Source organism: Dermacentor albipictus, chromosome 6, assembly GCF_038994185.2.
Source record: "Dermacentor albipictus isolate Rhodes 1998 colony chromosome 6, USDA_Dalb.pri_finalv2, whole genome shotgun sequence".
NCBI lineage: Eukaryota > Metazoa > Arthropoda > Arachnida > Ixodida > Ixodidae > Dermacentor > Dermacentor albipictus.
The window spans coordinates 115436961-115449029 of NC_091826.1; the positions used below are offsets into that span (position 1 = coordinate 115436961).

Here is a 12069-nt window from a genome sequence, read left to right on the forward strand (position 1 = left end):
AATGAAGCATTTGTTTAGTGCTCAGTCTTGCCTCGTTGGTTTTTCTGAGAAAAAACAAAAGGGCGCGAAACATTCAAAATACGAAATAGATAGGCGCTCGCGGGTCGCTACTCAAGTGCTCACAAGCGAATAGCCACGGATACACGGCTTTACTAGCAGCGGCAGCTCGATACAGGACTTCACACTACGTGATGGTCGCGACATCAAGAGAACACGCCGCTGACGCATTGATAAGCCTTGCGGAGCCTTGTACAATGCGGCGATAAGAGAATGCAGCCGTATATCTTTCAATGGTTGCTTGTAGGCGCTCGAGTAGCGGCGTGCCGAGTGCGCATCTATTCCGTATTTCGCGTAATTCTAGGGCTTTTGTTTTTTCTTGGAAAAAACAACCAGGGCCACTTGAGCACGAAATAAATGCTTGATTCGGAGGTTATTTAGGGTGCCTTACAACTTTGTAATTGATATGTTGGCGATTCAAGCAATAACTTAACAGTTCATTAATTAAATGGTATTAAGTAATACTTCGTGCTGAAAAAAATGCTGGCCGTAAGTGCATACTACTACGGCTACTATGCAGCCAGTATGATTTCTCTAGGGCTCTTGGGTATCTTTGTAGTCTTGGGCCAAGTTAGCTGGGACACCCTTTTATATATGTATAAACATTAAGCAGTCAGCAAATTTTAATACTACTGTAAAGGAATTCTTTCTTTCCGATCTAACATGATTAGTCTTTCAAGAAATGTATAGTGATGTGAACAACTGGATCCAGCGTTGCTGTTACGCTTTTTTGTTGTTTCTATGTACGTATGTGTTTATGAATGTATAGTAACGTAAGTGTGAATGCCGGTGTACCCTTGTTTTTACTCGACACACCATGCACCAAATGTATATATAGCACATCAGTGTACATTCTTGCTGCGTTTAGTAAATAATAATTACATGTTACTGTTCTGCAAACGGCTAAAGTCACAAATGTTCAACCAATTGTTTCTGTGTAACCGTTTCATGTATTATCGCAAGCATGTATGTGTGCGGGCTGCCGTGGGAGGGAGGCCGTGGGTCTTGTCTCGGATACGTGCTGCCTCACTGGCGGTGGGTGGTGTGGGGCTCCTGTCGTGGGTGACACTTGGCAGTTTGGACAGCAACTAAGCCTTTTCGCTTCTGGGTGCCGATGGCAGTGTCGTCGACATACGGGGAATGGCGCGCGCCCGAGCCGGCGGGGGCCATGGTTGCTTCCCTCCTGCGGTGGTCTGCACCTTAGTTTATTGGTTTTTGTTTGGTTGCATTTCCTTCTTTCTTTTTCCCTTTCTTTCTGTTTTTGTTTTCTTTGTTTGATCCAAAACAAGAAATGATTGTGCTCGTGTCTGAATCGTTTAGTTTTTTTTGTATAACTGCATGGGTCCATAACAAGCCTATGGCTAAGGATCCAGACGTTGTAAAAAGAAACGTTGGGTGGCTGTTTTTGTTGCCGGGACGCCCAAGGTTCCGCAGTTTCGCGGTAACCTCAGAAAAACGTATAACGCGGGAAGTGGTCTTGTTTTCGACGCAAACGTTGTATTCACACGCGCGCAAAAAACTCACAGTAACCAGTAATTAAACATGAAACTGCTCGCCAACCATGAGATGATCTAATATATATTCTCCTTGCCTTTTAAAAGAAATGACATGCAAAAAAAAGGACAAGACAGAGAGGTGTTTGGAAATGCTTTTGGTTATTTGCACTTGTTGCAGTTGATACACGCACAGTCCGGAGGTCAGACCGTCGAATGGCATGGCTTTATTGTATGGCAAAGTAACCGGGCAGCAGTCTGGCTGCCGGTGAACTACTATAAGGTCAGGTGACAAGTGAGGGCATCAAAGCAGTGGCAGCTGCTTATGAGCACATTTTTGTGCAAGGGTGATGGCTGATCTGCCCGGCACAGGAAAACAGCATGTGGCGTTATCAAAGTTCGTCTCTGATATACCACATCTTCCTGCACTTACTTACGATTGCTGTAAGCATGCAAAACAGTGAGCCCGTAACGTTCCGCTGGCCGGCGTTGTCTAAAAGGGTATCGACGACCACTATCGGTGTCCGAGCCATTAGCGTGGACCGATGTTTGAAATGTTGCATCGTCACTGGTGGGAACACTTGGTTCTGTTGGCGGCGGCTGCTGCTGTTGCTGCAGCGTTGACTCGGCGCGTGTCCAGGTCGAGAAGCGCAATCAGCGCTGTGCTGTCACGCACAATGTGGTTATGATGTCGGACCCACTCATGAACACCACGTGGTCACATCACTAAGTCTGTACGACACTGGGCCCATGCGGACTAGCACTGTTGCATGCGACCACTTTGGCCCCGCACGGAAATTGCGTATGCGTACTTGATCGCCCTCACCAAAACACTGACGTGCGACTGCCTCGGCGCCGTGACTGCTGTACTTGGCTTTGCGCGACGTGTTCCTCAGCGGAGGGCCTGGCCAGGTCAAACCTGGTGCGGAGTAGCCTCCCCGTGAGCAGCATGGCAGGCGCTTCGCCTGTAGTCGCGTGTGCGCATTGTGATAGGCCAGAAGAAAACCCGCAAGGTCCGACGGTGACATACATAGGCTTGACTTTCGAAGCGCTGACTTCAGAGTCTGGACTAAACGCTCGGCCAATCAATTGTTGCTTGGGTGGTAGCTAGGGTGCGGTTCGTACGTGCCTCGTGCCGATTCCCTGCAGATGAGGCTGAAACTCTGCAGATATGAACTGGGTGCCATTGTCCGACACTAATGTCTCTGGGAACCCAAATCTACAAAAAAGATCGTGTAGACAAGCAATTGTGGCTTGAGCTGAAATTGTGCTCATTGAGAACCCTTCAGGCCACTTCGAATGTACATCTACAATAATCAAATACCAAAGTCCCTCCACTGGGCCGGCAAAGTCAACGTGCACACGCTGCCAAGGCCGCGTAGGCCAGGCCCAAGGATGAAGTGTTACTTTGACCGGCAGTTTTTCATTCGTCGGTTGGACACCGTCCGTCTCTGGTGATTACGTGTCCCAGATATTGCAGCTCATTTTGAAAAAAAATCGCATTTCGATAGTTTCAAACGAATTTCTCGCTACAAAAGCCTTTTTAAGACAGCTTCAAGATTACGTAGGCGCTCATCTTGACTACGACCAGTAATCAAGATATCGTCAAGGTAGCAAGTCACTCATTTGAGCCCTTTTAGCACATAGTCCATGCGCTGAAAAATCGCTGGCGCTGATGCAATACCGAATAGTAGACGGTTAACTAAAAAAGACCCTTAGGAGTATTCAACGTGAGGTATTGTCGATATTCTTCGTCCAATTCTACTTGTTGGTATGCCCGGCTTAAGTTAATCTTTGAGAATTTCTTTCCTCCAGCAAGCACTGCAAATAACTTACCATGCAAGCAGGTACCTTTCTATGTCCAGTATAAAATATACGGTGGCTTTGTAATCTTCACAAATTTGGATTGAACCATCACGCTTAATGACTTGTGCTATTGGCGCATCGTATTGTTGGCAACTGGGGAAATTATTCCTAGCTCTTCTAGCATGAACAACTCTGCTTCCACCACTGTTCTCGAAGCAAATGGAACGCTACTTGCTTTACAAAATTGTGGTTTCGTGTTATCTTCGAAAAAAAATTTTTTTTTTTGCTTTTTCCCCTTGAATGGGCTCGTCCTTGAACATGTCCGAGTGGCGGTTCAGCAGACTTTGTAGCTCGGAAGGCTCCGTGCTGGCCGTTTGTGCTCGCTGCATATTCCGAAGGCCGCATACTTGAGTCCAGTCAAGCTTTATCTGCTGCAGCCAGTTGCGCCCGAGAAGTGGCGGACCGTTCTGGCGAAGCACGTAGAGAGGCAAACGTTGGCACTGATCATTGTGCTGGACAGTGACAAAGGCGACGCCACATGGCTTGACGGGTTCGTTCGTGTACGTTCGCATTGTGAGGCTGGTTCTGCGCAGAACAACACTCGTAAATCGTGAACGAAACAGCGACTCTGATCTCACCGATACGGCGGCACCAGTATGAAGTTCCATGCTTAAGGGGTTTCCTTCGACTGTGACATCGAGCATAATTGGCTCTTTAGTTTCATTGCCTTGACGGTCTGCAATCGCTGACGCGGCGCGGCTAAGGTTTGCATTTGTAGTCTTGGTTTAGACCAAATTTTCTTTGCCATGGCGGCGGCAGCATGCGCGCTGAATGTGTCCCTTTTTTGTTACAATGAAAGCATATCGCACTCGACAAGAGCTCGTCCCTTGTTTTGTTGACCCACAGCGGACGCACGAGACAGGCGTTTCCTTAATTGGGTGTATCGTTTACACATCGGACCCTGCCGCTGAAGTTCCTTGCGTAGCCGATGCATTTGTCAGCGCGGTTTCTAAGGCTATGGCTCGATCGACTGCTTGCTGAAAGGTTAATTTCTTGTCTTCATAGAACAAGTGACGTTGAACGTCTACTCGCAGCAGAACGCAGACAAACCGGTCTCTTAGAGCCTCGTTCAGAAATGCGCCAAACTCGCAAGTTGGCGCTAGCGTCCCGAATTCAGCAGCATTCTGCGCAATTGTTTCTTGCTCTTCTTGAGAGCGGCGGTGAAACTACGCTGTTTCTCCGATAACGGAAGGCTTAGGAGATAGGTGATTTCGCAGCTGCGTAAGCAGTTCTTCGAACGGTTTATCACACGGACACTCGAGAGCAGTTAGAGATTTCGATAAGGCATCATAGGTATTCGGCCCTAACACGTTAATGAAAACGTCAACTTTAACCTTCTCTTCCACCTTGTTAGCTCGCAAGAAAGCCTGAATGCGCTCTTCATAACTTGGCCAATCACCGGAAGAGGCTTCAAAAGTTTCTACTTGTCCTAGCTGCACAGACATGAGGGGCGTTGTTCTGGCTCTGGCGCGTCGACGTCTCGAACGGGCTCTTCCTCGCTGGAGTATTCGTTAGCTCGTGGATCCTTGCCGCCGGTGAAGCCTGAAGCCGTCTACCAGGATCCCATCCTCGTCGACAGTTTATGTTGCGGTTGATACACGCAGCGTCCAGGAAATCAGGACGACGAATGGCGTGGCTTTAACGCATGGCAAAGTAACCGGGCAGCAGTCTGGCTGCCGGTCAACAACTATAAAGTCAGGTTACAAGTGAGCGTGTCAAGGCAGTGGCAGCTGCTTGTAAGCATATGTTTGGGCAAGGCTGATGGCTGATCAGCCCGGCACAAGAAAGCCGCATGGGGCGTTATCAAAGTTCGTCGCTGATATACCACATCACTTTTTTAACAAAATAGAAAAAAAACGCAAATAATGCACACGGGTATACATCGCAAGAGGCGTGATGCTTTTCCTTGTCTTGCACACCTTGTTGACGTACGTTTCCATATATATTTTTAGCATTTCTTTGTCCATGTTAGACCTGTCTGGCGTTACGTCCTTTTCAGTTGTCCTACATTACTGGTTGCGGTCATGCACTCTTGTAACCAGTTAATAGAATAGCAACTAGCAGAACCAACCACGTTTTGAAAGTAACGTAGTTGCGTAAACATCCTCTAAACATCACGACTACCATGCGACTGTAGATCGGCGTCAGCACGGCGTTAGCTTTCGAGCTAATTATCTCCCTTTGCATGTACATAGGTGCGCGGAAAACGCGATTCAATGCGCCACTCCCATACAAATGTGAAAGTGGCTCATAAATAAACAAGGAGCTTTCGGTCACTCAAGGCCGGCAGGCACCAGATATGCATACCGGTGTTTGAATGTTAAATGGAAGGAGGCATACACAGCGTTATTATATGCAGAACATTAATTAACATCATATACCTTGACCACCTGCTCACACAAGGTGGGCGGCGTTGATTAGTTTTTAACTACATTTCTTATTATATTTTACGAAAGGGCCAACTTCGGGGACAAACCGGGTTTAACCCGACTTGTACAAAACTTGATTGGGCGCGAAAATCGGAAATAATCAGACTTTACCTGAAAACAAAGTGCCCTAAATACATGGCACGCCACACCTACTCGTAAATATCTATAATAAGAGCCCTCACTACCAGTCTCTTCTTTCGGCTTCGAATGCCAACTTTGTGGGCGGTGTTACCTTGAGCATCTTCAGCACTTGCTTCACTTCTGTGGTCCACAGCGGCGTTACGGGCGTGTTGATCACTCCGTAATGGTGGATGCCGCCTCTTACCAGCTGCTGAAGAATCGGGCTTGCGTGATCGGAATTCAAAAATTTTTCGACGTCCGCGTAGCTCCTAGTTGTTTAAAGAAGGAGGAAAAGAAGACCAAGCTAATAAGAGCATCATGTGACGAAAGTACGGAAACTTTTCCAAGTCTCGCTACTGTTTCCGCAGGTACAGAAGTCCTCATTGCTGGCTATAGAGCGCTAGAGCGATGCGTTGCAGCGCAAGGAAAGCGTGATAACAAAGCCGCTGCTATATATTATTTTCATTTATTTACAGAATACTGTAGACCGAATCGGTCCAAGCAGGAGAGGGTACATACATTTGTTAGTAAGCACTGTGCCTTAGGATCAGCAACAATGGTGAAGTTACAATTTACAACCAGAAAATAAAATAACAAAACTAAAAAAGGTTAGAAAGCAAATACACTTTGTGGGAGTGCATGCCCCAAGCACAGGAACATAGACAAAGAAGCACACTATGCACAGGTAAAAAGTAATCATCATTTCTAACCATACAGTCAGATATATACGCTCTCAAAAAGTTGAAGAAAGGAGAGCTGGGTCATGCGGCAGGGAATTCGAGTCGGATATTGTTTTCGGGAAAAATGAATATTTGAAGAAATTCGTGCGGGCAAATATTGGCTTGATGCTATGACTACGTTTATGTCGTGAGGGTCTCGTTGTGTCCCTTTCGAAGTAGTCCTGTGGCTGAATGCCTAGTTCTCGAAAATTCAAGGAGTGAAAAAAGCGCAGCCGGACAGCCTTTCTTCTTCCAGCCAATGGCTCAAGGACTGCCTGATGTAACATGGCGGACGGAGAGTCCCTTCGCTTATACCGGTTATATATGAACCTCGCTGCTAATCTCTGCATTTTTTTCTAATTTATCTATGTTGATTCTGGTATATGGGTCCCATACTATGTTGGCGTATTCAAGAGAAGGTCTAACAAATGACTTGTACGCTTGAAGTAAGTACGCTTGAAGAATTGCCTAATTTATGCTTTAAGAAACCTAGCTTTTTCTTTGCAGAGGAGCAGATGTTGGAGATAGGCGATTACCAATTAAGATCAGGTGTTAAAGTCACGCCCAGGTATCTGTATTCTTCCACTAGACTAATTATGTTGTCGGGTACGACTCTTTGTTGCAAAGAAGGAAAAGCTACGGAGGCAAGGTGCGCAATAGTGAGATCATGCCACCCTCTGAACCGCGTTAGTGTGTGCATTCCGTTAAATTCTGATATAGGGAAGAAATGCACCCCCATTTTGCGCCTTTTCTATAGACTCATTCTCTAGTACATGCTCTCGTTGGCTCCGCTTTCCATTCATAATAAAACGACATCCACGAGATCGCCAGCTGCCGCAAGGGCCACGCACGACGGGGACCGAGTCCCCCACGTTTAGACTCGCTTGCCACACGTAGCTGCCTCGTGAGAAAGGAACGAGCGTATTTTTACGTCAACGTCCTGCGCCATCAGGAAACGCGTCGCAGAGTCGTTCCGTGGACTGGCACGCGCCGTGCACGTCTTTGGCTACTAAGCAAGGCCGCGCCACTGAACGCCTCGTGTTTGCATGATCTGGAGCTCTCTGCCTGCTTGACCAGCGCCCGCCTACGTTAGGTGCACCTCCTGTCTCCGGACAGATATTTATGAAGCTGCTGTGCGGCTATGCACTGATCAGCTGGCCTCAACCGCGGCGTCATAACACTTTGCGGCACAGCCTGCAATGAAATCGCCTATAGGAAGTGCAGCCAAATGTGCCCGCGGTCGCGCAGCAAGTCTTCTTGCGTCTTGTACGTATTCGTTGATAGCAATACACGGCAGATGTTCGCGCGAAGAATGCACCCAAAGCATCTCCAGCTTGCATGCCCACGCGCGAAGGACGAGCCTGTCTTCCGATTTTCATTCTGGATCAGCGGACAGGACCTGCAACTTCTACCGCGCTGTTGTGAGCTGCTGATGTAGAGTACAGGTGCTGTAAGTAAGCTCAGTTCAGTTTTATTTCCTTAAGGGCCCCCATCTCAGGGGGTGTTACATACGGGGCGCGATTACACTTCGAATAAGAAAAACAGCTAAGGTTATTTAACATTCAAGATTATCATATTTAAGGGGAAGCCTTAGCTCGGGGGCTTCTATCTAAACACATGGGAAAGAATAAACCTTTTTTCTCGGAAACCACTGCACCAAATTTGATGAGGTCTATTGCACATAAAAGAAAAAGTTAAAATGTATTGGCTGTCCGTAGCGAATTTTCGGTATAAGTCATTATGTGGAAAATCACGAATTTTCAGAAAACGAAATTATCATGTTTACAGCTCTGTTAATTGCATCTAATATTAAATCTAAAGTAGAAAAATTGCATGTTTTACATGGCTCTCAAATGTACCACTAATATGTGAATAGGAGTTTTGAAAAGCCCTTGTAGACAATGTAACAAGTTCAAATAAGATATACTATAATACACCGAATTCGTTAGCTTTGGATGATCTAATGGGTGCAGGTTACAGAACTGCAATATATATTCTTGCTGCAAAGCAACACGTTTCTAAGCGTCTTCCTTCTATTTTTCCACACTTGCCAATGTTTTAAAATTCCTATTAAAGAATTCCAGCTTTAAATCAGAATTCGCCCTCGAACAATCAATAAAGTTTACTTTTCTCGCTCAAACGCAACAAGTTTCATTATTATCAGCCAACTAATTATCTCAGAAAACTGTTTCTACGTTTTATATGTATTTGAATAGAAGGCATCGGAGTTGGGCTTAAGCTGGGGCTTCCCCTTGAAGAAATAATAACAAAAAATACCTACTCGAAGTCCAGGCCAACGCCGAAATTTGTTTCATTGTGTTCCATCGCTTTTTCCTTGAAGTATATAAAATTTGGTGAGCTGTCGCCATCCAGCTTGTTCGTGCCGTTCTTGTAGAGGGAATCGAAAAATATGTAGTTGCATAGGCCGTCAGGTGGGAAAACCGTTGCGGAGTTTAACTTCGTGCCAAACGTACATATCAGAGATCGTGAAAGATTTCTTTCGTCTGCAAGGAAGCAAGAAGAAGCGGTGCAGTAAGAAAAACAAACAGCTAAGGCTATTTAACATTGAAGATGATCGTATTTATGAGAAAGCCTAAGCTCGGGGTGTCTATCTAAACACATGGGAAAGAATAAACTGGTGGACAAGTAGGCATGGTTCTGTACCAAGGGTAAAATCATAACGCTGATAGGTGCCAAGCTTAGACGTACAAAAGCCATGTATGTCTTGAAAACTCGATGTGGTTTCCCGACTTCGTGCGTTGCAGGCAAATTGCGTAGGAGTGGAGCGGAATAGGCTATAGCATTCCAAGTGAGAAGAAAATTCTGCCCATTTTGCACTATGTAAGTAAAAGCTCTTCCGATATTATCTTGGCATATGCTCAGACGCGATGCTTCGCCTAATAATGAGAAGTGGTGGACGAGACGGTACGTTTAGTTATTAGCAGTTACCGCAGCGTTTTGATATATGTATAATTGAAAAAACGAACGTATATGTTGTTAATTGTGTGCACGTTAGAGCACTCCTGAGATGGTCAAGGCTAAAAGTTGAAACTGCATCCTGAGCTGTAAAACTGGGCGACTTGGTTGGTGTTCATTATAACGGCAGCGCAAAAGGGATGGCGACACACAGAGAAGCAGCACACGGGGCCTGTATGTACACAGGACCAGCACTTGCCCTGTGTGTCACCGTCCTTTTTACGCTGCCGTTGTAATGAACATCTCCGTCTTAAGACATGCACTCCAGCAAGTAGTGTCTTAGGCAGTGTAATATATATATATATATATATATATATATATATATATATATATATATATATATATATATATATATATATATATATCATCATCAGCCTGGTTGCGCCCACTGCAGGGCAAAGGCCTCTCCCATGCTTCTCCAACAACCCCGGTCATGTACTAATTGTGGCCATGCCGTGCCTGCAAACTTCTTAATCTCATCCGCCCACCTAACTTTCTGCCGACCCTGCTACGCTTCCCTTCCCTTGGGATCCAGTCCGTAACCCTTAATGACCATCGGTTATCTTCCCTCCTCATTGCATGTCCTGCCCATGCCCATTTCTTTTTCTTGATTTCAACTAAGATGTCATTAACTCGCGTTTGTTCCCTCACCCAATCTGCTCTTTTCTTATCCCTTAACGTTACACCTATCATTCTTCTTTCCATAGCTCGTTGTGTCGTCCTCAATTTGAGTAGAACCCTTTTCGTAAGCCTCCAGGTTTCTGCCCCGTAGGTGAGTACTGGTAAGACACAGCTATTATATACTTTTCTCTTGAGGGATAATGGCAACCTGCTGTTCATGATTTGGGAATGCCTGCCAAACGCACCCCAGCCCATTCTTATTCTTCTCATTATTTCTGTCTCATGATCCGGATCCGCCGTCACTACCTGCCCTAAGTAGATGTATTCCCTTACGACTTCCAGTGCCTCGCTGCCTATCGTAAATTGCTGTTCTCTCCCGAGACTGTTAAGCATTACTTTAGTTTTCTGCAGATTAATTTTCAGACCCACCCTTCTGCTTTGCCTCTCCAGGTCAGTGAGCATGCATTGCAATTGGTCCCCTGAGTTACTAAGCAAGGCAATATCATCAGCGAATCGCAAGTTACTAAGGTATTCTCCATTAACTTTTATCCCCAATTAACTTTTATCCCCATTTTTGAGCAAGGTATGCACCTTAGACACGAAAGACGTCCTTACGAGGATTTGAGTTCCGTATGGCAGTCTTTGTTTCTTTTTCCTTCCTATTTCTTAATATGTTTTTTGTTTGTTGGTTTGCTTCTGTAGTGCAACAAACGTGAGCGAAAGTTCTCAATTACAACACCTGATGCCTGGTTGCGTTAGGTACTTCGTACTTAGCCAGCCAAAGGACTTTCACCTTCTACGCGTCCCGTGCACCTAAGGCGCATTTAACTTTTCCCAATAGCGCTTGTGTCAACGAGATGTTTTAAAGTAGTCTCTACCAAGCTTGTTAGTACGTGTGTTCTGTGTATGTTGTTGGTCTGCGATGCGCACTTTTCGTATCATTACGTTCCTCATCATTTCCATCTGTAGTACCATGCTAGTAGTATCATGCCAAGCTCTTCAGAATTTAGTAAAGACGTCCCTCGCCATCTACTGTTAATCTTTCAGTTTATTTATCTGACTTCTCGTACCGCACGCATTCGTTCATTCATTCATTCATTCATTGCTATTATATACACAGCAAAAATTTTCAACGCAGGCCTCACCATAACTACGCCCTTGTGTCACCAAGTGCTCTAGTGTTGCCAGGTCTAATGTAACGAGCTGCAGACCCCACCCTTCTATGATCAGCCAGGCTAGTTCCTTATGCAGTACGCAACACTCCTCATCACAGGGCTCTTTGCAGAGGCTGCCTGTGGTTTTTTCCGTGTTGATGGCTACACTAATGCGCACTGGGGTAGTGCATTGCACTGAGTTTATATGGATACTTTATTCTCCAAAAATTCAGTCCCTTACAGCAACCGTCGCGCTTTTTCAACCCCTTCCTCGATTTCTACTTTCCTCTTGCAAGCGCGCACTTCCGCCTAAAGAGTGTACAAGAGGAGAAGCCAACCTCCCAGTGGGAAATTATCGCATATTATGCGCACACTACAAGAATGAACGGGCAAGAACAGCCGCAGCGTTCATAGAATCACCTCTTCGTCCATATCGATGCTTTGATTTTCGGCGGTATTGTTGTGAGCTACTTTGCAGAAATAGAATGCCGACATGGCCAAGCTTCCATTATTGGAACTAAGAATTGGTTAATCACGAGTGTGCATTAAAACTTGACTACGCAGGCCTCGGGCCCACTGAGCACGACACTCCGGTCCTTTCAATGAGAAGACGCGCTACTGCTGATAATATTGC

General features: G+C 45.7%; 1 protein-coding gene across 5 annotated transcripts in view; it reads right to left on the reverse strand.

Moving 5' to 3' along the window:
* LOC135908321 (uncharacterized) overlaps positions 1-12069 on the reverse strand; it is a 129636-nt gene that overhangs the window by 63863 nt on the left and 53704 nt on the right. For all 5 annotated transcript variants that reach the window (XM_065440082.2, XM_065440080.2, XM_065440079.2 and 2 more), the window contains 2 exons: positions 8966-9188; positions 6078-6234 (listed from right to left, as the gene is read on the reverse strand). In XM_065440082.2, coding sequence (XP_065296154.1) covers positions 6078-6234; positions 8966-9188 — 380 coding nt within the window. The remainder of the gene's footprint in view (positions 1-6077; positions 6235-8965; positions 9189-12069) is intronic.